This window comes from Balaenoptera acutorostrata, chromosome 19 (assembly GCF_949987535.1).
Source record: "Balaenoptera acutorostrata chromosome 19, mBalAcu1.1, whole genome shotgun sequence".
Lineage (NCBI taxonomy): Eukaryota > Metazoa > Chordata > Mammalia > Artiodactyla > Balaenopteridae > Balaenoptera > Balaenoptera acutorostrata.
The window spans coordinates 29,567,935-29,594,691 of NC_080082.1; the positions used below are offsets into that span (position 1 = coordinate 29,567,935).

The 26,757-nt window shown below is 48.8% G+C and overlaps 1 protein-coding gene and 1 long non-coding RNA gene across 4 annotated transcripts in view; one reads left to right on the forward strand and one right to left on the reverse strand.

Annotated features, from left to right (window-relative positions):
* Positions 1-9,536: 9,536 nt before the first annotated feature.
* The window catches only part of LOC130705752 (uncharacterized), a 57,622-nt gene continuing 40,401 nt past the window's right edge, over positions 9,537-26,757 (reverse strand). For 2 of the 3 annotated variants that reach the window (XR_009006138.1, XR_009006140.1), the window contains one exon: positions 22,873-23,144. This is a non-coding gene — a long non-coding RNA (uncharacterized LOC130705752). Of the gene's footprint in view, positions 9,846-22,872; positions 23,145-26,757 lie in introns of those variants that run through there. The other variant, XR_009006137.1, reaches the window with a different exon arrangement.
* Positions 18,995-21,354, forward strand: LOC114236019 (metallothionein-4). Its single transcript, XM_028162920.2, has 3 exons — positions 18,995-19,025; positions 20,670-20,735; positions 21,263-21,354. Exons 1-3 carry the CDS (start codon positions 18,995-18,997, stop codon positions 21,352-21,354), a joined length of 189 nt encoding a protein of 62 aa, XP_028018721.2.

Consider the following 26,757-nt stretch of genomic DNA (forward strand, 5'->3'; position numbering starts at 1 on the left):
GGAACTAACATCCCACATGCTGTGCAGAGCGGCCAAAAAATGTAAATACATACATAAATAAATAAATACTTAGAGGAGTTGACTGGGGATTTTCTTCCAAGGTGATAAATATTATTTTTAAAACAGTGGGGGTGAAGCCAGGATACTCTCCGAGGCTGGTCTCTAGGGTGGGGTCTGGCCACCAGCCTGGCAGGGTGTTCCCGATGCCACTGACATCAGCCCTCCTCTGTAGGGCTATGTGGGATCTTAAGTCAGCTTGGTGTGAATCACAGCCGACTAACAAGCCGAAAGCACTTTGAAGATGACATTGCCCATAAAAAGCGCTGGTTCCCACAGTGCAGAGACGGTTTGGCTGCGGTGAGGACAATGCAGGAACAGGGTAGGGTTTCCTAGGCAGAGCAGCCTTGAGCCAGGAGGCTCAGCTTCCAGGCTGTTCCAAAAATTTTCTTCTCTGGCCCCAGAGGTAGCCACAATCTAGGGCAGAGTTGCCCAAACTTCAGTCTTCCATGCATACTCCCCCCAAATTTTGCCATAACTGCATTCTGCCTGTGCTATAATTTACTTAGTCTTTCCATTACATTGATTCAGTTAAAAATTATTCATCCTGGGACTTCCTTGGTGGCGCAAGAAGTCTTATCCAGACTCCGCGCCCCCAGTGCAGGGGGCCCAGGTTCGATCCCTGGTCAGGGTACTAGATCCCACATGCATGCTGCAACTGAGAGTTCACATGTCACAGCTAAGGAGCCTGCGTGCCGTGACTAAGGAGCTGGTGAGCCGAAACTAAGGTGCCCACCTGCCACAACTAAGACCCGGTGCACAGCGGTAGCCAAGAGCTGCTTGTCCGCTCTGCATGGCTAGGTCTGGAACAAGGAGGCTCAGACTTCAGCTTCCTGGTCTCCTGTGCTTGAGCTCTGGTTCCAGGGCCAGTGCTGCCAACCTTTGCCTAGATCCTGAGGGGCACAGAACCGTGGCGGTCTGCCCAGTGTGGTGTGTCTTGGTGTGGCTTTTCAGCATTGTGCAGCCCAACTGGATCTGACCCTCCAGGTGACAATGACACACACATAGCCCTAGCAGTTCGCAAGTCGGGAGAGTGGTATAGGTTTAAATGCAGGTGGTTTGAAGGAGAGATGTTTAATAAAGGCTTTGATTTAATCTTGAAAAAGAAAGACCTGGAGCAACCTAATTAATTAATTAATTAATTAATTATTCATCCTAAGCACAAACTTTGTGCAATTACATATTCCATGTGTTAGTTGCATTTCTTTCTAATACGCATTAATGTCAATTAAAACTACTAAAACAACAACGTTTTTCAGCACACCATCTTAAAGCCTCTCCCTTTTGGGAACCCCAGGCTAGAGCACCTCTCTCCCTGGTGAGCAGAGGATTCACTAACCCCACTCCTCCTCTTGCTCCATGACCTTGAGCAAGTCCCTTTGATTTCTCTGGGCCTCAGTTTCCCCATCTCCAGGTTCCTTATAGCTCTTACATAATGAGGTGGTGAAATGCACAGATTCAAGCCATTCAGCCTGGGTTAGAATCCCTGCCTTCCCTTTCTTGGCAGTGTGAGCAAGTCACTAAACTCACCTCTGGCTCATTTGCACCAACTGTGAAACGGGGACTACTGCACGGGGCTGTTGAGGGACCTTCTCTAAGGACCCTACTCTGACCACCTTATTGTACATGCCACGTGTCCCCTGCCCCCAGCAAATTCTGATCCCTCTTATACTTCTCTACTTGTCCTTTTCTCCATAGCAGTTATTACCTCCTAACAAACTGTAGGATCGATTGATTGATTATGTTTATTCTTTTTTATTTTTTTTGGCCACACCACACAGCATGTGGGATCTTAGTTCCCCGACCGGGAATCGATCCCATGCCCCCTACAGTGGAAGGGCAGAGTCTTAACCACTGGACCGCCAGGGAAGTCCCATGTTTGTTCTTATTTTCCTCCTGCTTTTCCCTGAGAATGTAAATTCCCTGAGAGCTGGAATATTCATCAGTTTTGTTCACTGATGTATCCCAAGCACCTAGACACACATGTGCTTTTTAAATTTGGGGAGCTATTGCAGTTTGCATGTCACCATCCATGACAGAGCACACCTGTTTCCTCACCGTCCTCCCACACAACATACTTCACATTTTGGGATCCCTGCCAATCAGATAGATTTTTTTTTTAATGTTATCTGGTTGTAGTTTGAATTTGCATTTCTATTAGTATAAGTGTAGATGAGTATCTTATCATTTGCTCTAAGAGCCATTTGTATTATTTTTTCTATCATCTCTGCCTGCACTTATACGAATGGTCTAAGTTTTCTCACACAGATCCAGCCCTCCCACAGGGAAACCCATGGCATCGATCTCAGGCTGAGCCCTCTTTGGACCCCTCAGAGGACTGAAAAGAAGAGGGTCCATATCTTCTGGTGCGTCCAGATCACAATCATGCTCAGTGACTCAAGTCTCCTTTTGGGTTTTCTAGCTGTAAACCAAGGGTGATAATTTACCACGGGTACCAGGAAGGTGACTCAGCCCAGGCCCAGGGCAGCCCCCAGCTCTCCAACCAGCAGGCTGCAGGTGCCTGTCCCACTGGCAGGCCTGTCCTCAGACTTTGCAGCACTCCTGCCGGCTCACCCCAAGAAACAGAACTTCTTAGTCCTTCTGGGTTTCTATTTTCTCCCCACGTCTTTAAAACGCTGTGGTGGGAACAGAACACTTCATTCAAAGGAGGCCCTGAATTGCCCCTTTGTGCTGCATCAATTCCAGGAACCAGCTCAGTATTCTCTGAAAGAGAAAAGACTTGGACAAAAGCTGGCATCCTAAGAACCCTGGAGGCCAGGTCCTCATTAATTAGCCACTGACATCTTTGCCTCCTTAATATGCAAACAGAGCTTCTGCTCCTCGAGCTCCCACTCAACCCAGCTCTGCGTAGATGTTGATTTTAGAGGGGGATTTTTTTCCCTCCAGCATTTGCAAGGGGAGTTCCACAGACCAGGGCTTTTTCTACCTGGGGACGTGGCTGAGGGTGGTATTTCCAGGTGTCAGTCATTATCTTGACCATGCACACATGGTGGACAAAGCCCGGGGTTCGGAACAGATAGACCGGGGTCCAAATCCTTGCTCTGCCCCTTCCTGGCTGGATGACCTTGGCGGATGACCTCTCTGAGCCAGTGTTTTGTCATCCCAATATGGATCTACAATATAGTACCTACTTTGCAGGTGAGATGCTGGTGTCTTGGGATGAAGAAAAGATGCAGAAAGGGTGTTTGGAGATCACAGAAGAGGTATTCATTGGCCAGGCTTTCCTCGAAGGAGATGAGACCAAGGGAGTAACCACTGAGTTCTGGAATGATACAATCAAATCCTATTTTTGGGGGGGTGAAACTCATCAACTTCTTATAACCCTATTATTCTCAAGGTAAAAAAAAAAAAAAAAAACTTTGCCCTGGCTCCTAAGACCCATGTAAGCTGGACCCTGTACCCTCCTAACCAGCAATCCACCACTTGGCCTTGGGCTTTGAGGTGCCAGAAGTGTGGGCCTCAATTCAGGTCTAGGAAAATTTAGAGCGCCCTCACCCCTCCTCCAGCCTCTGATCCTCGAAGCTCCCTCGACCTGGAATATTGCCCCACTCTTGTCTCCACTCTGGCTAACCCTTGCTCAACATTCAGCTTTCAACTGAAGCATCACTTACTTGGGATCAGGGGTGGGGTTCCTGAAACCCAGAGTGGATTATTGGCTCCTTACACCCCCTGCAATTTCCGTCTTGTAATGTGCACTGCATATGTCATTTCTGACTCTCCGTTTTCCTTGCTGGGCTGCAAGTTCCGCAAGGATGCATTCCTAGAGCCGACACTGTGACTCCCTGTGACTGGACCCACTGAGTCTCTGGGCAAGGACAGAAAGGGAACAGAAGGGAGGGAAGGAAAGGACAGGCTGCTGGGGAAGACAGGGAGGTACTGGGGCTTCCCTGGAATCCCACAGCACTGCTATCTGGGGAAGGTCCCCTGGAGATGGGGGGGGTGGATATACAACTTGGTGGCACTTGAAGGAACAGTCCCATTCTGAACTTTGGTGGGTATTTCACTCGTGGAAGCTTCAAAGTCATTTTCAAACCCTAATTACCCCACACATTAGAGCCCCAGGGAGCCACCAAACTTGGCCTCAATCCTCCCATTTGCAAATTAGAAAAACTGAGCCTCACAGTTAAAAGCTTGCCTGGAGCCAAAAAGGAAATCAGCCTAAAAGGCGGCTCATTCCTCAGGAAACCACCTGGCGGAGCAAGAACTGGAAGCAGAGAGTACTAGGGGCCTCAGTTTACTTCCCTGGGTGAGGAGACACCCCGCACTCTATAATTCCTTAATTCGCTACTGTGGATTTACTTAGCTCAGGGGCTGCCTAGAGGCAGCACCCAGGCGGGTCACATCTGGCCCTCAAACATGTGTTGTGAAGATCTCAGTGTTTTTTATTTTTTATTTTTAAAAACATATTTATTTATTTTTTTTTGTGGCTGCGTTGGGTCTTTGCGGCACACGGGATCTTCATTGCCATGTGTGGGATCTTTATTTATTTTTTTTTTAAAGATTTATTTATTTTATTTATTTTTGGCTGTGTTGGGTCTTAGTTGCGGCATGCGGGATCTTCATTGAGGCATGTGGGATCTTTCGTTGTGGCGCGCGGGCTTCTCTCTAGTTGTGGCGTGTGGGTTTTCTCTTCTCTGGTTGTGGCGCGCAGGCTCCAGGGTGCATGGGCTCTGTGTTTTGCAGCACACAGGCTCTAGTTGAGGCGTGTGAGCTCAGTAGTTGTGGCACACGGGCTTAGTTGTCCCGCGGCATGTGGGCTCTTAGTTCCCTGACCAGGAATTGAACCCGCGTCCCCTGCATTGCAAGGAGGATTCTTGGACCACCAGGGAAGTCCCCCATGCGGGATCTTTAGTTGCGGCATGCAGGCTCTTCCTTGCAGCATGCACGCAGGATCTAATTCCCTGACCAGGGATCAAACCCAGGCCCCCTGCATTGGGAGCGCAGAGTCGTAACCACTGGACCACCAGGGAAGTCCCCTCAATGATTTTTAAAGATAAAAGATTTTTTAATAAAAATCTAGATTTGAGAGTTCTCTTGAAAAATCAAAAGGTCTTGCAATACTGGCCAGGATTCCATTTTCACATGTGCAAGGCTGGCTAGAGCTGAGCAGTGACTGCCTCCTTTACACAGGGGGTGTGTTCACCAACTTGCCACAGTCCCCACTGCTCCCTCTTGTCTCCCATCTGGCTCACTTCTCTCATTCATGAAACCTACTGAACCCTGTAGGTATTCGAATCACAGTTCTTGAAGTATCTCCTCCCCTTTAGTCACTACCTGCTAGCTACACTGGCTTTCTCTGGGTTTCTCAAAAAAGTCAAGCTCTTTTCAGTCACAGGGCCTTTGCATAATCTGTTCTCTCTGCCTGGAACACACTTCCCTCCACCAGTCTCAGCTGAAGGTTACCTCCTCTGTCTGAATTGGGTTCCCCTTAATGGATTTGTGATTATCTCTCATATCACAACTTATAATTATTCATGTGTGTGCTTATTTATTTGTCTCTGTCTCCCCTACTAAAATAGAAACCCAAGGAGGGTAAGGATTGCTTGATGTTATTGATTGCTGCATTTGCAGCATGCAGCCCAGAACCTGGCCCATCTTATGAACTTGGTAAACATTTGTGGTATGAATGCATGAATGAATGCTGGAATGCATGAATGGGACTCTGCCAGTTCCACGAGCATCCATTCAATGACAAGGGGCCAATCCTCCCTGTCTTCCGGCAGGGTTAGTAAGAGGATAGCATTTTTCCAGCCTCCCTGTGGGATTCACTCAAGCCCATGTTGGGCAGGCCCATGTGTTCCCTTTTTCCAGAAGCTCTGGGATGAAAGGTGAGTAAAAGCACTTAGGGGCATTTGCATTCAAACCCAGATACATTTGTTAGGCAAGTACAGAGGACTAAAGTGATCAAAGGGATGATGAGACGACAGAGCTTCAAAACGAGGCTTCTTCCAGATCGAGAAAAGGAGACTTGAATTAAATCTATAAAATCCCAACTGGATGCAGAGGGAGGGATGATGGACACCCAACCTCAACTGTTAGAAGGAGAGGTTCCACCTTGAAGTTTAAAAGTTTAAGGCAAATAAAAGCCACACACACACCCCAACCTATTTTGCTCAGAAGGACCTTATGATGTTTCCTACCCCAAGGCAGAGGTGGGATGGGCCAACAATAAAAACAGGTTTAAGAAGGCTTCAAATTGCTTCAAATCTGTCAGTAGGTGACAGATCTGAGGCTAGGTTGGAGGCCCTTTTACAACCGTGTGGTCAATGTTTGGCCAATGTTGAATGAATGGGATGGCATGAAGGTCACAGCAGCATTCCTCCCCTGCAAGTGCCCACTAGACCCTGATCAAAGCAAGAGTACTGAGCTAAAGGGATTCAAGTGATCGCATTATTTGATGCTTCTGGTATCTCCAAGCTGTACCTGACTCATGTTGAAAAAGTTATCTCCCAAGCTTGGGGGTCAGCCACTCCAAGAGAGACAGCCACAGGGAAAGGTTCAGGGAGAGGATTGTGACGATGAAGTAGGTTTGACATTTCGTGCTGGATTCACTGAGAGGGGTCTCTAAAGAGGACAAAGGGATGAAGTGTCAGGAACAGGAATCACCAGGATCTGGTCAATGATCTGCTCCTGAAGTCTCAAATCCCAAGAGGAAGAGCTCCTCATCCTTGGCCACCCCTCAGCTTCTCCTGGCCTCCTATGGCAGCTCTCCCCTCTAAACCCCAGTAAAACCAGAAAGATGAGCCAGAGGACGAATGTGGGACTTGCAGGTGAAAGCTAGGGGCGCTGGAGAAGGCTGCTTGTGAGAAGAGACAGCCAGTTTCTGCTCACCACAAAAAGGACTTTACTGAAGACTAATGCTCCCCAAAAGGGGATAGACCTTCTCCAAAGGTAATGAGCTCCCTGTCACTGGAGGAGTACAAGTGAGACCCCAGAGGCTATTTTCATGGCACTTGTAGATGGGATTCCAGCATCAAGTACTGACAAGGTTCTTAATGGGTGGTCTCGGATGGCCTTCAGAGGGAGGGTATTCAGAATCCCTGACATTGTATGCAAAATTTTTTTCCCTAGGGAAAGTGTTGATAACTTTCTTCAGCTTCTCAAAAGTGTTTAAAAAAAATTTAAAAACACTAAGAAGAACTGACGAGGTCACCATTTCCCAAACCTGGCTGCACACCAGAACATCTGAGGAGTTAAAAAAAAAATAGGAGACCCTCCCCAGATCCCACTCCAAGCCCACTGAATCAGAATCCCTAAATATTCGTTTTTCTAAAAAAGTTTTTCCTGGATAATTCTGATACCCTCAACCAGGGACTGGTCTGAAGTCTCTAGAAAATAGTAACCAAAAGTCTTAGTGAATTTTAAGGGACTCTGCACTCCTGAAGCTTTAGAACTCTGAGACAGAGGTCACAAAATAGGCCTATGGGCTGCTCTGGCCTATGGATGTGTTTGTACATGAGGAGAGTATTTTAAAACAATAAACAAACAACTTTGATTACTGTTTAAAAATTGCAATATTTCACACATGTACACAAAATCCAGTTTTCCATTTCTCCTAAAAAATTAGAACAGATGGCAAAATTTGACCCTCATTCCCAAATCCCAATATTCAACTGGAGCTTAGACAATTAGCCACAGTCCCCAGCACTGTCTATGACTATAATCAGTTGACTTTGCTCTCATGCATTAACTACCTAGCTCCCAAAGTCACTTCAGTTTGAGACCCCTATTTGAGATTTCCCCAGAAAATCACCAGCTTGGGAGATCCTACGGTGATTCCCCAGTTGAGACAGGGGCCGTCTGCTCCTGGCTGAGCTGGGGCTTGAGGGGCCTCAGGTCCACACTTTCCCCAGCCCCCTGCCTTCCACCCTGCTGACATCTAGGAGTTGTCCTGTCACTCCAGCACTGGAGCCAAGGACTTCAAAGCCAAACAAGATCCAAATTGAATTGGCACTAATCCTCTTCAGTCTCGACCTCTTTTCTTCTGCCAGGCAGAACCTTCCTGCCTCTGCTGGCTTCCTATTAAAATTAACAAGCGTTGCAGGCAGGCATCAAAGGCAGGGTTGTGCCTTTAATATTCCAGGCAGGCCCAGGCTGTTATCCCAGCCCCTCCCCCTCTTGCTCTCTTCCAACTGAACCGGGGAAAATGGTTCCGCTGGGAGTGCCAGAATCAGAACATTGGTCATCCTCGTCTGTTTGATATTTGCACCAAGGAAAATTCCAGGGCCAGCAGAACATCTTCACAGCAATTTTCTTCAAAGTGCCTTGCAAAAACTGGCCAATTATTCTTAAGAGGCACCCTTAGAAAAGTGTGTTATTATCCCCATTTTATTAGCAGGGAAACTGAGGTCAGATGGCTTGTCCAAGGCCATACAGAGAAAGAAGGAGAAGGAATCAAAGCAGTGGCAGCGTAAGCCTGTGTCCATCTAAGGCTCACTCAGACCTGTATCTGGCCCAGGAATTCAGGCGCACCGAGGCGCTCCTGCCCAGCTGGGTTATCATGGCCGCCCCTCCTGGTTCTCACGCTGGGTTTCCCAGACCCAAACTTCACAAAGACATTAGTAACCCCACAGGTGCTGAGGGGAGGTGACATGCTCTGTCATCAACCCCTGACAATGCAGGGAATGACTGCAGTGGATAATTATTCTCCTCTATACAACCCTCAAACTGTTGTCTTTGTTTTTTCTCCCTAACATTAATTGGGGATGAGCCGATTATTCTCAGAGAACTATGTATTTATACTGGAGAAACCAACAAATTCAATAACTAGGGCACTACGGTTCTGAGTTGTTAGTGAAATCCCTGCCAGGTGTGGGGGGCTCTGTGGGTTGAGCCTTGGTTCCTCTATCTAAGGGGCCTGTTCAAACAGAAATCCCCAGACCCCAAGGATTTTGGAACTGGAGAAAACATTGATCTGGCGAGCCCAGAACACACTGCAGGGGCTGCAGGGCCTGGGCTGCTGAACTGTCTCCCACATCTTTGGAGGAAAAGCACAGCTAAAAGTGCCTGCAGACAATTCACAATTAGGGAAGTTTCTCCCAAATGTGGCTTTGATCCCAATGCTGTAGACATTTACAGACTGCTTTGGTGCCGGCTGAGGGGTTACTCCTTTAGAAATCTTAGAGACAGGCATCCTCTAAACAGCTGTCTCTTTACCTGCACCCGGAACAGACCACCAGCTGTGGCACCTCGTCGCTGTTTCGGGGAAACTGTGGCCCAGAGCAGGGAAGTGAACTTGTGAGTGAGCAATCCCAGTGAGTGAGTTTAGAGGACTCAGTTGCCCTGACTCCCCGGCTGGGCTTCTTGCCCCAGGAGAGAGAAAAGAAGAAACAAGAGAAAAAAGTGAGATGTGCAAAGGTAAAGGGGGAATGAGAGAAAAGAAGGAGGAAAGAGGAAGTGGAAGAAGAAAGGCAAGCAGGAGAAGAGGCAGAGGGAGAGATGGGCACAGAGGCAGCTGCATTTATTTCACCATCTGAGCACACACGTCTGTGATGCTCCCCAATGGTTTCTTCTCCGGTGTCTCAGCTCCCCAGTTACACAATTCTTCTTTGTACCCTTGGGTAAGGCAGGTGGCACCTTGTGAGGCCCTCGGCGGATGCTTAACCCGAGCAGGTGGTTCTGCGAATGGCCTCACTCCACAGTCACCTAAGAGGTTTCGAAGGCCCTGGGAAGTTTTCTTCCTCAATTCATCACGTGGCCCAGCTGATTCGCACAGTGGATGGACTGGTGGCCGGGACACTTCCCCTCTGGGGCCTCAGGCTCCCAATCTGTAAATGGGGTTGGGATTGAGACAAGGTCTGCACCACATTATTGCCCTTACAGCTCTGGCACTCTAGAATTATGTTAATTCCAGGAATTCTTCCGTTTCCCTCCTTCTTTTTCAAGAATTCTCCAGAAGCATTACAGAGCAAATCCAGAACGCCTTGCTAGGAATCAATTTCAACCCAAAGGAAGGGTTCCTACACAAAGGGGATAAAGTGCAGAAGCCTGAAATGAGCTTTGCCAACTGGGCCCCAGTGCGCTTGCGGGGGACTTAAGGCTGAAGATGCAGCCCCCTCTACTCTCACCCCCTGCCCCCCGACACCTTGAGTGGTTTTCCTGAGTTTACACCAGATGTTCATCTTTATCAACCAAGGTCACTTTGAGCCTCCAACAGGGGAATTATTAAAAACCAGCAATGTGGGAAGACAGAGACTTGCCACATGTCTGAGAAAATAATATATAGACTGATGCCAAAGTGGGATTGCTTAGCGCTACGTCCTGCCGAACGATGGAGGAATGCAGCATTTTAGGAAGAAGAGCGGACCACGTAGAGAAGACGTGAGGGACCAAAAGTCTTATGATAGTATGCTCAACCTTGGTAGTAATTAGGGAAATGCAAATCAGCAGCCAAGGATATGCCATTTCACATCTGTCACACTGGCAAAAATGAAGGCTGGCGGTACCAAGTATTAACAAGGCCATGGAGAATTGGGCACTTGAGTACATTGGTCATGGGAGTGTAAACCCCTGTGGTGAGCAATTTGGAAAGACCTAGTAAAGCAGAACAAGCATGTCCCCTTCAATCCAGCAAGTCCACTCCTAGGTATACCCCCTACAGAAACTCTGGCACATGTCACATACAGAAACACTATACGTGGATATTCACTGCAGCAGTGTTTATAACAATGAAAAAGTGGAAAGAAACACCTAAATGTCCATCAACTGGATAAATTGTGAAGTAGTCATATAATAGAATAATATAAAGCAGTTAAAATCATAAATCTCAAAACGCTGAGCCAAAAAATAAAATAAAAAATTGTAAGAGGCTACAAAGAGAATGATGCCATTTTATAAAAGGTTTATAAACCTGTAAAACAAGGGTGTGTAAGTTTTATAGATACATATGCAGTAAAACTAGAAGAACATGCATGGGCATGATAAACGCTTCATGAAATTTGTTCCCGGGTTTGGTGATGGAGTAAGAATGAGATTTGGAAGGTTTACACAGGGGGTTTCCACTCTGATTATTTTGTTCCTTTAACAATTGAAATGAACAGGACAATGTTAATATCTAATAACATTGGAAGGTTCTGTATTTAATTTTCTATTCTTATCTGTTTTTGAAATCATCCCGAGTTTAAAAAATAATTTTAAAAAGAGAAAACACCACTATGGAGAACAGTATGGAGGTTCCTTAAAAAACTAAAAATAGAACTACCATATGATCCAGCAATCCCACTCCTGGGCATATACCCAGAGAAACCCATAATTCAAAAAGATATATGCACCCCTATGTTCACTGCAGCACTATTTACAATAGCCAACACATGGAAGCAACCTAAACGTCCATCAGCAGACGAATAAAGAAGATGAAGTATACATATATAATGGAATATTACTCAGCCATAAAAAAGAAATAATGCCATTTGCAGCTACATGGATGGGCCTAGAGATTATCATACTAGGTGAAGTAAGTCAGACAGAGAAAAACAAATATCATACGATATCACTTATATGTGGAATCTTAAAAAAATGATGATACTAATGAACTTATTTACAAAACAGAAACAGACTCACAGACTTTGAAAACAAACTTATAGTTACCAAAGGGGAAACGTTGGTGGGGAGGGATAAATTAGGAGTTTGGGATTAACATATACACACTACTATTTATAAAATAGATAATCAATAAGGACCTACTGTATAGCACAGGGAACTCTACTCAATATTCTGTAATAACCTATATGGGAAAAGAATCTGAAAAAGAATGGATATATATATATAACTGAATCACTTTACTGTACACCTGCAACTAACACAACACTGTAAATCAACTATAATATAAAAATTTTTTAATGTTATTTAGATTCACATGTAATAGGTTTATTATTGTTATTTTAAAGAATTAATAAATAAATGTTTTGAGAAAAAAAAAAAAAAGAAAGCACACTGGGCCTGAGTTCCAATTGGGATTCCAGGGGCAGATCTGGAAGTTCCCACTGTTCCCCTGGGCAAGGCCCCTAACCTGGAAGGCAGGGCTTGTGTTCAGTGGTTTTCCAACTGGTCCTAGCAGCAGCAAACCACGCTCCCCCGAGCCCCCAGATAAAATCGTCATAAGAGGGATTGAGGGGGTGGGTTGCATAAGACAAAACAGATTTTAGAAAAAGGAGCTGCCCTGTTTAAATAGGGGGAGGGCAGAGGGATGGGACCTAGCATCCCATACACAGAAGCCCCGGCAACACACCTCTGTGAAGCCCTGGGGCTCTGAGCCTGCACAGTGCGAAAACCTCCAGTCCAGCCCCAATATTCCATGAGGAACCCAGAGGTTACCTAGACGGGGAGAAATGAAGGGCTGAGACTAGGGTGAGGCAAGGGAGGCACCTCGGGGGCAACGTTTAGGGAGATATTCACTCTCAGGGCCGTTCAAAGGCCGCCCTGCATTTGTGTGTCCTCACAGAAACCCTGCTTGCTTTCTCCTTTTCCAATAGCTATGGATGTGCTCACCACTCCTCCTGGAAAGCACGTTTGTGAGGACCAGGCCCTGTGTCTGGCTCTCTTACTCCATCCGGAGGGCTAACCCAAAGCTAGGCACATAGTAGGCCCCAAATATGTTTGCTGAGTAATTGATTAAGGAAGGGAGGGAGGGAGGGAGGGAGCGATGGAAGGAGGGACGGAGGGAGGAAGGAAAGAAGAAAGGGGGGGGGAAGGGAGGAAAAGAGGGAGGGAAGGAGGAAGGAAGGAGAGGATGAAATAAGGAAGGATGGACGGACCCGAGCCTCCTGCCCCCTCTCCAAAGCCCTCATCTTGGCTGCCGGCCAACCTGGACCAGCCACTTTGCTGCTAGGGGCAATGAGTGTGAGTAATTGTTGACTGTGGCTTTACTCATCCTTCCTTGGGGCCGTGTGCAAAGCAGAGAGTTTCACTTGCCCAGTGGGTACTGAATTACAGCTGTGGAGCTGGAGTCCTATGTAATTAACCAGCAGCCGCCAGCCCTGGAGACTCTGTGACGCTTGCCCAAGACGCAGGTGGTTGGGCACCGAGCAAAGGAGCTTGTCTGAGGTTGTACAGCAATCAGACGGAGGAGCCAGAGTGGGAACCATGTGTGAAGGACAGCAGCCCCCGATCTTCACTATGCTCTCTCTTGCTAGAGCGTGAAAGACTGATGAGACGTGCAGTCAGCGTGAGGATAACTAGACCAGGGTTCGCTTTCTGGATGTTAATGGACAGTGAAGCTGGGAGGCAGGGACATGCAAATTATACCTCAGGGAGGTACCATTACACTTGTTCACACTTACCAGATGGGCAAACATTTCAAAGTCTGAATATAGTAAGTACTGAAGGAAAAGGTAGGGAAATGGTGAGTCTCAGAAATTGCTAGAGGGAGTGTAAATTAAGCTCTTTGGAGAGCAATTGCCCCTTATAACCTAGCCATCCTCCTTCTGGGAATGAGTGAGTCTTGTACACTCATGTACATGACATGAATGGGCATGTTCCTTGCAGCATTTTTTTAGAAAGATTTTATTTTTATTTTATTTAATTCATGTATTTATTTATTTTGGCCGCACCACGCAGCTTGTGGGATCTTAGTTCCCCGACCCGGGATTGAACCCCAGGCCCTCAGCGGTAAAAGCGCAGAGTCCTAACCACTGGACCACCAGGGTATTCCCCAGCAGCATTTTTATAATAAAGAAAATGTGGTATAAAGGGCCCAGGGCAAGGGCAGATGCAAGAAAGCCAGTTAGGAAATGAGTCCTGAATCTTCACAGGAGGTGACGGTGGCTCAAACCAGGTGGCAGAGATGGAGGCAGACAAGACGTTGGTGTGCTTGGAGGTGATACCTGGAGCAGGAGCTCATCTGGGGAGTCTGAGATGCTGTCTGACATCTACGCGGAGATGTTAAGTAGCAGTCAGAAATATGAGCCCGGGACTTCCCTGGTGGCGCAGTGGTTAAGAATCCACCTGCTAATGCAGGGGACCCGGGTTCAATTCCTGGTCCGGGAAGATCCCACATGCTGCGGAGCAACTAAGCCTGTGAGTCACAAGTACTGAACCGGGGCTCTAGAGCCCGCGAGCCACAACTACTGAGCTCGTGAGACACAACTACTGAAGCCCGCGAGCCTAGAGCCTGTGCTCCACAACAAGAGAAGCCACCGCAATGAGAAACCCACGCACTGCAACAAAGAGTAGCCCTTGTTCACCGCAACTAGAGAGAGCCTGAGCGCATCAACAAAGACCCAACACAGTGAAAAATAAATAAGTAAAATAAAATTATTAAAAAAAAAAAGAAAAAAAGAAAAAAGAAATATGAGCCTGGAGTTCAAAAGAGAGGCCCAGGTTGGGGGTGTAAATGGGGAGTCTCCAGCACATAGGTGGTATTTAAAGCCATGATCCTGACAATTTTTTATGTCATAAATAAAAGAGTTGAAGCAAACATGACCATGTTGACATCTGTTAATTCCAGGTGGTAGATACAGTGGTGTTTGTAATACTGTTCTTTGTACTTTTTAGTATGTTTGAACTTTTGTAATAAAATTAATTAGTAAACAGTAGAGAAAGCCACAAGGTTCCAAACGGCTGAACAGTCCTGCCTTAGAGCTCAAGAGTGGGTGCTGGCAATGAGTCAAGGAGCCAGGTTCAAATCGCCCCACCACGAACCTAAGCTGGGTGACCAGGGCTTGACCCTGTCTCTCTGGGCCTCTGTTTCTCCATTTGGACAAGAAGCTGGCCCATGACTTCTCAGGGTTCTTCCAGCACTGACTATCTTGATTCAAGCTGGTGTTCCTTGGGGCCCCTGCCTGCTTTGATTTTGTCCACCCATATCTTATGCCTAGTCCTACAGAGGAAGCCAAAAATACCCTATAAGAGGGCCTTGTAGGTGGAAGGTCAACTCTGACTCCAAACAGATGCAAACTGCAGCAAGGGAAGTCAGAAAGGAAGGGCAGTGCCCCATGGTCCCCAGGCCCTGGGACCCAAAAGGAACTAGGCTGAGCTTAAAAGCTGGGAACCCAGAGACTAAAACTCTTCACAACATTTACTGCTGATGAATGCATCCCACTCAGGACCCTGGGACCAGTTGTAGAATAGTCTATGAGCCTGAAACATACAAATGGGTGAGTGGCTGAACCAATCTGTCAGCTGTATTAGGCACAGATAATAATAATATTAATAGCAAAATAATGATAATATTTGTGTCAGATTCTGAACTAAGTGCTGAATATGCATTCTCTCATTTACCCCTCACAATGACAGTGCCATGGGGTTATCATTTTCATGAGCCACACTTTGCAGATGAGGAAACTGGGGCTCAGAAAGGTTAAGCAACTTGCCCCCAGTCAGGCAGCAGAACCGGGATCAGGACCCCGGCAGCATGACTCCAGATCTCAGGCTCTTGACTGCTCCTGGTGAGCGACAAGACCCTCTACATCTCTTCAACAAGAGCTGGAGAAGACAGCCTACATGTAACTCTACTGAGTCATTTATTCATGCTCAGCTCAGTATTTATTGAGCACCCACTGTGTGGCAGCACTCAGTGTGCCTGGCCACACGGCTGCTGAGATGAATAAGCACAGCTTCTGTTTGTGAGAAGACTGTGGTCTAGAGAGAGGCCAATTTATAAACCAGCGTTATAAAAACCAATGGCTCCAGGCTGCTCCCGGGGAGACACCTATGTCCAGAGGGGCCCTGTACGGGAAAGGGTGGTGACCCAAGAGCAAAACGTGGACCAGGGTGTGGAATGACGGCACAGGACCTTTCTCTGCCGTCATCGTGGCTGAACCTCCATTCCCAGGCCACGAGTCCTAGAACTTCTGGCAGAAACTGCTGGACGCAGGAACAGCGGGTGTCTAGCTTTGACCTTTGTGGGAGGGGGAGAAGATGACAACGCAGTCATTTAGGTTAAAAGGTGGAGGGTTAGCTGCTCCTCTGGAACAACCCATTTCATCGTTCTGAGAAAAACCACTTGACTTTTCGTATGGAGAGGCCGTAAGTGGAGAAGGAGATATTTAGGGCTCAGTGGCTCAAAGGAGCTACAAGTGCTGTGTGGCCACAGAAAAGCTGCCCAAGCAGGACTGCTTCTTTGCAGAGGAGCTCTTACCTCAGGGCCCCTGGGGGAGCGGGAGGAGGCCCAGCAATGGGATTTCAGAGATCCAAAAGTCCCTTGAACTTGCGGGGGGAAAATGTCATGTATTTGCATTTTTTTTCCTAGGTAGAGCTTTCATCAGATTTTCAAGGGCCCCTTGAATCCACTGAGAAGGCTAAGGATCACGCCTCTGAAGAAATACAGTCATAACTCAGTAGCCACAGGGTATGGGTTCCAGGACCCCAGCGGATACCAAAATCCACGGGTAGTGAAGTCCCAGACAGAAGATGGCGAGTTCAGTCCACCCCCTGCAGCTGCGGGGTTCACCGCCGTGGGAATGGAGGGCCAGTTGCACTGATATTTATTTTTTAAGTGCGGATTTAAGCTGTGTCCCCCAGCCATTCCATGTTCCTGGGGTGGCGTGTGTGTTCTTGTTTTCCTGCTGCCATGCAGAGATCAGGAGCTGAGACCCAGAAGATGGCCAAAAGGGCAGACGGGGTCAGTGGATGCGCTTCTCCAGGCCCTAGGGGACACCATGTAACAGGAACTGGACAGCCCGGGTGCAGTCAACACGGACTCTACCACCTGATGCTACACATGGTTGTTTCAATCCACACAGCCCAGAAACTGGGAAATAGCTTCATGCTTGGGGATTGGATTTTGATACTATCATTCAGTTGAGGCCTTAAGCAACACTGCAGTGTCAGTCATCCAAGGAAGAAGCAACTCCTGGCTCACAGAGTGAGCAGGGAGGAGAGACGGCTTAGATGAGGGGGAAGGGAAATCCTTTCCTTTCTCTGGGCTCACTTAGTTGGGCCAGACCTTCCAAGGCATTCATATCTGCTACAGGGCACACTCAAGAGTGGGGGGCAAGGGGGAAGAAGCTGGACCTTCCAAGAGATGGGCTGGGACTGGGCTGGAAATGCAAGCGCGGGAAGGCAGATCCAGCCTCTGGGCTCTGAGAGCAGCCCTGCAGGGTCGTGGGTTTCCTGGGCTGAGATATCCTCCAGCCCTTCTGCACCATTTGCTGTTTTTTGGGTTTTTTTGGTTTTTAAAATAAATTTATTTTATTTATTTATTTTTGGCTGCGTTGGGTCTTCATTGCTGCACGCAGGCTTTCTCTAGTTGTGGCGAGCGGGGGCTACTCTTTGTTGTGGTGCGCAGGCTTCTCATTGCGGTGGCTTCTCTTGTTGGGGAGCATGGGCCCTAGACGCAAGGGCTTCAGTAGCTATGGCATGAGGGCTCAGTAGTTGTGGTGCACAGGCTCTAGAGCACAGGCTCAGTAGTTGGGGCACACGGGCTTCGTTGCTCTGCGGCGTGTGCGATCTTCCTGGACCAGGGCTTGAACCCGTGTCCCTTGCATTGGCAGGCGGAGTCTCAACCACTGTGCCACCAGAGAAGCCCTTTTTTTAAAATAAATTTATTTTATTTATTTGTTTTTGGCTGATTAGCTCTGTTTTTACTCACCCCTGGCTCCCCAGTGCCCAGCACAGTGCTGGCCCTTGGAAGGTGCTGAATGAATGAATGGGCCTGGATCCCCGACTATGCTGTGAACTCCTTTGGGGCAGGGACCATTTGGGGACCACTACAATGTTGCCCCTCCCTACCCTTCCCCAGTGCCCTGATGACCCTGGGGCTGAATCCCTTTCTCCTCACTAGAAGTTCTCAGCTCAAACCCATGGCTCCATGGGTCAGGCTGAGGCCCTGGTGGTCCTTGCGGATGAGTAAAGGAGAACCCACTAACCTACACACGGGAGGAACTATCTCCACTGGTGGTGGCCAGGACCACTTTTTGGCCTTTCAGAGTGAGGAGGAGGGGGCGAGAACACAAGAGGCTGGTTCCAGGCCCCTTCTAATGTTTAGGGGGGCAGAGCAAGAATACAAGTGGGAGGTCCACATACTACCCGGCTAAAATATTTTAAAGTTATAAATCAGATAAACAAATAAAATACTTTCTATCCTCCTACCTTAACACTGCAACCTAGAATGCAGAGCTGCCTGGAGATCTACCCCATGGCCCCAACCCCAAATCTGTGGCCCCCCTCCCTTCTCTCCCCACTCCTAGCTCCTTCCTTCACACACCCCTGTGGGCACCAGCCCACACATCCAAACTCTGTACCGCCAGCAAACAGCCACCCACGGCCACCCCTCAGGCCTAGAGGGACACACACTGGCTGCACATCTGTCCTTAGGAGCCTGGGGAAGAGGACTGAGCAAATCCTTAGAAACAAGCAGGCTTGGAAAGACAGAAGATTCTGGCATCCAGGGCGCTCCACATGTGGTCTAGAAAGAGAGGTTACAGGCTCTGAGTGGGCACCTACCCCTGACTTTTGGGGGCATGGCCAGGAGGGGGCCTCAGCGGGGCCTTCTAAAGCCAGAGCCCAGAATAGGGGCCCCCGCCTGCCCATGGTAAGGGCTTTTATAGTCAACCAGGGGAGACAGATGAGACCCTGGGCCAGGACAGGAGCAGCCCCTGTGAAGGAGGGAACAGAAATGGCAGATAATAATATGTGTAGGACTTGGAGAGGGGACACAGGTAGCTCCCAATCTGCACGATGTGACTGCAATTTGAGGCTGAGCCTGGCTCCCTGACACCTCAGCAGGGGGCGGGTACAGCCACCTGCACCCTTTGTGAAAAGCCACCTAAATGACTGTACTGCTCGCCCTCTCCTCTGCCCTCCTCTGCTGACACCCAGCCCATGACTGGGCTGTGTGCAGGGCGTCTGGCCCCAGGGAGAGGTGGGGTGAGCCCAAGTCTACACCCACACAGCCATAAATAAGAAGCCTCTGGCGACTGCTCACTCAGCCTCATTTCCCCAGCTGTGACAGCGCCGGAGCCTCTCAGACACCTGGACCATGGACCCTGGGGAATGCACCTGCAGGTCTGGTGAGTAAGGATGCCCATCCTGGGATTCTGCGACCTCTCGCCAGCTTCCCACAGGGAGCCTGCAGGACTGTGATTAATGCTTCTCTTCTTCCAATTAGAAGCACCAATGGGGTTTGTGTCAGACTGGCCACCTCTGTGGCAGCTCCCGCTCTCTGTTGGATACCAGCTTGATTTGCTAGAATTAATAACCTGACTTAGGAATGACTGTGGTGGGACCTAGCGGCGAGCCTCTGGGAGCAGCCTCCGGGGCGGGGGAAGAGCTCTGGCCCAGACCAACCTGCTTCTGGTCCATTGCTCCCATCCACTACTGACACTTATTATTTCCAAGCCTCAATTTCTTCATCTGAAAAATAGGGTTACTTATCCCCAGCTGCCCACCTCCTAGGGTTGCTGTGAAAGGGTTAAAATCATAAAGCATTTGCAGATGTCAGGGGAGTTATTAGAAGCATATGCGGACCTCCAAGTCTGAAACTGCTTAATTCCATGGAAGCATGTTGGCCAGGAGAAGTGAGGTCAGGGTTCAGAGCCATCTTGGGTTTTATGACCTTTGGAAACGGCATCAAGAAGTCTCACAAGCCTCCCTGGTTCCTAACAGGACATGTCTGTCCCCAAAATTTGCCAAAAAGACAGAAGCTTCCAACATCTTGAAACTCAAAACAAGAAGCGGGATGATTTTTTTTAAAAATATAGATGGTTTTACGATATGGAAACAAGTGGTAGCTGTGACTCTCACTTTGGGCTTGTTTATATCATTTGACCTTCCTCCTACACGTTCAGGATTTCCATCTTGCCTGATACCTTGAAAAGGTGAGGAGGTGAGGATTTCCATCCTGCCTGATACCTAAAAGTTTTTGACAGTCCCCAGGGGACCTTGGGCTTGGCCTAACTTAGTGGTTCTCAAACCTGATTGTACATCAGAATCATCTGGGTTGCTTCTGTTTTTCTATTTTTTGTCTGCACTGTGTAGCACATAGGATCTCAGGGATCAAATCCATGCCCCCTGCAGTGGAAGCGAGGAGTCTTAACCACTGGACCGCCAGGGAAGTCCCTGGATTGCTTTTTAAGAAATACTGATTCGGGCTTCCCTGGTGCTGCAGTGGTTGAGAATCTGCCTGCCAATGCAGGGGACATGGGTTCGAGCCCTGGTCCGGGAAGATCCCACATGCCGCGGAGCAACTGGGCCCATGAGCCACTACTACTGAGCCTGCGCGTCTGGAGCCTGTGCTCCACAACAAGAGAGGCCGTGACAATGAGAAGCCTGCGCACCGCGATTAAGGGTGGCCCCCGCTCGCCGCAACTAGAGAAAGCCCTCGCACAGAAACGAAGACCCAACACAGCCAAAAATAAATAAATAAATAATTAATTAATTAAAAAAAAAATCTCAAAGGCTGGCCCTAGGAATCTGCATTTTAATAAGCACCCCCAGGGACTCTGCTGAGGCCCCCCATTTTCTGCCCAGGGATTGTGACTGGGAACCACTGGACGGTCTTCACCACTGGGGTGATTCTCAGCAGCATCTTCAACCTCTTGTCCATCCACTGACCAAGGGCAGCCCAGACCCCCGGCCACCAAGACGGCCTGCAGCACGCCTGTGTGCCCGCTCCACCTCGATGCTCATGTTTGTGGCTCTGTCCTTTCTCCTAGGAGGAATCTGCATCTGCGGAGACAACTGCAAATGCACAACCTGCAGCTGTAAAACATGTCAAAAAAGTGAGTCTGGTGACCGGGGCCATGCACTGCTGGCGGGGAGCTGGGAGTCCGTTTCTGCCATCCTCAACCCTCCAGCCACGGTGGGATTGAGGGCGTCCTGGATGCCTTTACCCATTTGGGAGGGATCTGAAATGAAAGCTGAGTCCCCCGGGCTGCAGCTGACCTGGGGGTGAGGACATCCTCAGTGTTTCAGGGGTTTGGATAAGAAGAGGGCTGAGGGGAGGTTCCAGCCTGCCCAGTAGTGAAGGGAATGGCCTGGCATCATGAGCCCTTGGATCTGCCACTGTCCAATGGCGGTGCGCCAACCCCTTCCCCTCCCTGGCCTCTGATGGACTCTGGGTGACCCCTGAGGTCCCTTCCAGCTCTAACATCCCACCACTTCCTGTCCCAGGTTTTTTGCTCATGTGGATCGGAACCTGTGTGTAGCATGCTTTTATTTTTCTACTTCCTTCTAAGTGGTGAAGGGGGAAGTGGTCAGATAAGAGTGTTGACCCAAAGCTGATCTGTCCATCTCCTGCCCCTTCCAGGCTGCTGTCCTTGCTGCCCACCGGGCTGCACCAAGTGTGCCCAGGGCTGCATCTGCAAAGGGGCCTCGGACAAGTGCAGCTGCTGCCCCTGAAATGCATCCACCGTGCTGGGGACAAGGCCTGGGAAGCATCTGTACAGTGCATTAGTCGAAGAGTTGGAATGACTGTACAATAGGTTGTGTTTTTTATATATTTGCCCAAGTCAGGTGGTGGTGACATTCATATAAAGTGCTTGGAGCAATAAAGTTTTTCACTCGTGGTTGTCTGGTGGCTCAGAGCAATGTTTTACCCTAGCCCAGCAGGACCAAGAAGGGCTGGTCCCATGAAGATACAGTAGGCACCAGCCTGTACCCATTCTGCAGATGGCTGCTAACCCCGAGATCCTACCGCTCTGCCTGAGGGTTTTCTCGTGCAGCACGAGCTTGCCTGACGCATGCACAGGGCAGGCCATCCCTGGGAACAGCCCTTAATGGATAACAAGCAGGAGTTAGTGAATTCATAACATCAGCATCTTTACCCTTACAAGGGGACAAATCTGAGTCATGTTCTACACGGTCCTCCAGAAGTCCTCAGCAGCAATGAACTCCGACAGCCCATGGAGGTAACCTGCTCATTAACATACTCCTTATTGGCTTCCTTCTTTCTCTGCCTCACTTCTCCATCCTCTTTCCAGGGCTTCCTGGGATCCCCATGCAAAGAAACTACTTGTACAGTGTCCACTTTCGGGGTAACCTAATTTTTTTTTTTTTAAGTAAGGTTTAATTTATTTATTTATTTTTAATTTATTTTTTGGCTGCATTGGGTCTTCGTTGCTGCGCGCGGGTTTTCTCTAGTTGCGGCGAGCAGGGGCTACTCTTCGTTGTGGTGCACAGCCTTCTCATTGCGGTGGCTTCTCAGCACGGGCTCTAGGCACATGGGCTTCAGTCTACAGGGCAGGCTCAGTAGTTGTGGCACACGGGCTTAGTTGCTTTGCGGCACGTGGTATCTTCCCAGACCAGGGCTTGAACCTGTGTTCCCTACATCGGCTGGCAGATTCTTAACCACTGCACCACCAGGGAAGTCCAGGGGTAACCCAGTCTTAGCCAGGTTTGCCTGGAAGAGTGTTGGCCCTGAATGCCTTGTGCCAGTGGTACTGTTTAAGGGACTTCAGCACTGAACCCGCCAAGAACCGGTAAGAGGTCTGGGCAGATCTAAAGAAAATCCCCATCGCCAAGGCAGTGAGGGTATTAGCTGGCTCAGTTATCTGGGTTCACCTTTGGCACAGGGTGACTGGGCAGACATGGACACTGACATTCTAGCATCTCAGAGAAGTCATTGTAAAGAGAAACGGAGGTCTTTATTATATGTCCCCCATCCTCCCAGATTGCTGACATACGTATCAGCGCTTTCATTCCACCAGCACGATTCCAATTAAGTTTGACGGTAATTAGTGCTGCCATTTTGCAACACTTAAATGCACCAGTCCCCGTGCTGAGGGCTGCACACACATGCTCCTCACTTAATCCCTACAATAGCCCCACAAAGAATGGGCGGTGTGGAGGAATCCTTGATTTTTAACAAAGAACTATTTTTATTTATTTTTAAAATTTATGTATTTATTTATTTTTGGCTGCATTGGATCTTCGTTGCTGCGCACGGGCTTTTCTCTAGTTGTGGCGAGCGGGGGCTACTCTTCGTTGCGGTGTGTGGGCTTCTCATTGCAGTGGCTTCTCTTGTTGCGGAGCACGGGCTCTAGGCACGCGGGCTTCAGTAGTTGTGGCACGAGGGCTCAGTAGTTGTGGCTTGCGGGCTCTAGAGCGCAGGCTCAGTAGTTGTGGCACACGGGCTTAGTTGCTCCACGGCATGTGGGATCTTCCCGGACCAGGGCTCGAACCCGTGTCCCCTGCATTGACAGGCAGATTCTTAACCACTGTGCCATCAGGGAAGCCCCCCCAAGAAAACCAAACCTATTTTTAAATAGGTCTCCATACACAATGTACAAAACACAAAAGATACAAAGGGTGTAAGACTCCTTCCCACCTTTGCGCCCCAGTCCCCCCCTCCCCAAGACAACTGTCACCACTTACTGGTGTGACGTCCCAGGGATATTCTGTGGCTGCACAAGCACCAATGATACACAGCATCCCCCCCGCCCCGAAACACACACTATGTACCTTGGAAACTTGGCAAGTGTTTTCTCTCATATAGTAAACTCTCTGCCAGGTCCCTTTTTCCATTTAAGAGAAAAGAATAGGTAGATGGAAAAAATTAAGAGCTTAACCAACCAAAAAATAAGGTGACAAAAGAAAAAATAGATGAAACAAAAGGGTTAAAGAAAATATGGGAGACAAAGAGAAAACTCCACACACATCTCTGCCATGGTGGCGTTGCCCAAGGCAGCTGAGGCTGTGACTACGTCCTTTGGTCTTTTTCCGACCTGCCAAGCCTAGCATCGTGCCTGGGACCCCTCAGAGCAGGGGTCATAAACACCCATAAAAATTCACCGACAGCAATAAACCTTCCTCTCCCTAGAAATACCCATATGAACAACCTCAGTCAATCTTACATGTGATCTTAGGGGATTCACAGGCCGTCCCAAAGGCATCTCTGGAACCCCAGAAGACCCTGATTAAGAATCTAAGGTCCATGTGATCTGTTACTTAAAAGAATAAAGTAGTCTAATAATAGATTAAAATACTGAGCACTTAAGACCTGCCAGGCACTGGGTCCAGAACTGCCTACGCATTACTTCATTTGATTGTCACAACACGACCCCACAAGGTCAGTACTGTTATCAACCCCATTTTACAGATGAGGAAACCAAGGCACACAGAGGTTCAATGACTTGCCCAAGGCCACCCATCTAGTTTTGTAGAACTGAGATCTGAACCCAGGTCCGAGAGACTCCAAAGCCATGCCCTGAGAGTGCAGAAACAACTTCCAGGATGGAAGGCGGTCAAGGCTGAAGTCCCTGAGGCTGGCCCTGGTGAGGAGGCGGAGATGCAGTTCACACTCACCCACACCACCACCCTCAACAGAGCAGAAGGTAAACTCAGGCTCTGGGAGGTTGTTCATTCATGCTGCCAAGGGCCTGACACCAGGACCCAGAAGAGGCCAGGAGCAGCCTTCTCCACCACCGGCCTAGGTCAAGGTGACCCAGAAGCAGGAGCGGGTGAGAATGCAGCCTTCTCCAAGGGTGCCCTGTGGGGCTGGGCTCAGTGGGCCAAACAAGGAGCAGGACTGACTGTGCGCTTCCTGGCACTGGGCACTTCCATAATCCACACTGTCACCCTCTCTGTTTGGAAATCATTTGCGGCCTCCCTGGGAAGGTTTCCCCCTCCGTCCATGAATTGTGCTTTAGATGCAGCATCACAGTGCAATGGAAAGGGCTCAGCCTCGGGAGTCAGATGCTCTACCCTCCCTGGTTGCATGACTTTGAACAAGTCACTTACCTCTTGAGGCTCAGTTTCCACATCTGCAAAGTGTCCCTCCCTCATAGGGAAAAACCATAGCATAGGGTCTATGCACATAGTAGGTGCTCCGTAAACAGGGATTCATAGGGCTACAGCCTTTCTTAGGCTTCTGTTTATGAATCTCTGAGAAGGCCCCTGCCAAGTCCTTCTCTGTGACTGCAGAGCTCTGGGGCCCTTGGGAAGGACACGATGCTGGTAATGACACCTTCCAGGGGGCAGAGAGGTCCCCTGTGTCTCCAACAAGCAGGCTGGCCACTCTCTGTGCAACCTCAGCCCCGGTGCGCACAGGGCTGCCGTCTCATCTCACCCAAATGCTTCACCTGAATAATCTCTTTTATTTCTACCACATCTTGAGGGGAGAATCAGCCCTCAGAGTCTCACTTTAATAATAATAATAATAATAATAATAATACCAACAACTAATATTTATTGAGCACTGAGTGCTGAACACTTAACAAGTGCCAAGCACTGGGCTAAGCAGTTTATAAACATCATCTCATGGACCCTGCACCATCAGGACCACTTTAGAGCTGGACAATCAGGGCCCTGCTATGGACCCCCTGCCTTAGAGGGTCTGACTCTGGCCCCCCTCCCCACAGGTGAGGAGTCTGAGGGTCCAAGGAGACACATCCACCTGGAACTCTCATACCTGTCTCTCCCCCACTGTCCCCATCCCACCAACTAGACAAGGCTTTGGGTACCTGGGACCAATTCCAGAGTCTGTGTGGGCCTCCTCCCCAGGTTGGTCCTGCCTGAGGGTAGACCATGCCATCAGTCTGTGTACTCCTAGGCCTGAGGGATGGCCAAGGGGCAGCTGTATTCAAGGATGGGAGATGTGTGGATAGAGACTGAGCACTTGCACTTCGATGTTTACAGTGTGGAACGGAGCCAGGGGTGGGAAGAGAAGGGATGAACTACAGGCTAATCCTCCACCTTTGCTTTTGCCCCAAGTCCAGCAAGTGTTCGGGGGGAGGCCTCCGCTAACAACCCTGGAGAAGAATCCTGTTATGACCCCACTTTACAGATGACGAAGCCGAGGCTCAAGAGATTCAATGGTTTGCTCAGAGTTATGAGGCTAGTAAGGGGCAGACCTGGGACCTGAATTTAGGGCTGCATGACTTAGAGGCCGTGCTCATGCCTATGCTAGATGGATGGGGCCGAGAGAAGGCTGCAGGTAATCCTGCCCCACACCCAGGCATAAGAGGTCCCTGTCCTGGGCCTTGTGCTTTAGAGAGCCTACATATCCAAACACTCAAAACACAAATTTATTTTTTTTATTTTTTTATTAAAAAAAATTTTTTTTTAATGATATTCTTGTCTGCTTACATTCTTTTTATTTATGTATGTATGGCTGTGTTGGGTCTTTGTTTCTGTGCAAGGGCTTTCTCTAGTTGTGGCAAGCGGGGGCCACTCTTCATCGCGGAGCGCGGGCCTCTCACTATCGCAGCCTCTCGTTGCCGAGCACAGGCTCCAGACGCGCAGGCTCAGTAATTGTGGCTCACGGGCCGAGTTGCTCCGTGGCATGTGGGATCTTCCCAGACCAGGGCTCGAACCCGCGTCCCCTGCATTGGCAGGCAGATTCTCAACCACTGCGCCACCAGGGAAGCCCAAAACACAAATTTATTAAAGAATACATGGGGGCCTCTGTCGCTCACGAGCTAGTACTTGTTTGGTGCAGTGTGATCAATTAACCCTAAACCCTGGTCTGCTCTTGTGTCTAACACTGTTCCCTAAGAAAATACTCCTCCAGCTCTTGTCCTATGTCCTCAAATCAACAAAAAGTGAGTCAAAGACCTTAACAGATGTCTCACTAAAGAAGATATACAGACGCCAAAGAAGCATATGAAAAGATGCTCCACATCATATGTCTTCAGGGAAATGCAAATTAAAACAACAAGGACATACCACTACACACCCATTAGAATGGCCAAAATCCAGAAGACTGACAACACCAAATGCTGGCGAGGACGTGGAGCAACAGGAACTCTCATTTGTTGCTGGTGGGATGCAAAATGGTACAGCCACTCTGGAAGACAGTTTGGC

Coding starts and splice junctions, on each gene's coding strand:
- LOC114236019 (XM_028162920.2), top strand. CDS start 18,995: ATGGACCCTGGGGAATGCACCTGCAGGTCTG. Junction 19,026..20,669: donor GGAATGCACCTGCAGGTCTG/GTGAGTAAGGAT, acceptor CCTTTCTCCTAG/GAGGAATCTGCATCTGCGGA. Junction 20,736..21,262: donor CTGTAAAACATGTCAAAAAA/GTGAGTCTGGTG, acceptor TGCCCCTTCCAG/GCTGCTGTCCTTGCTGCCCA.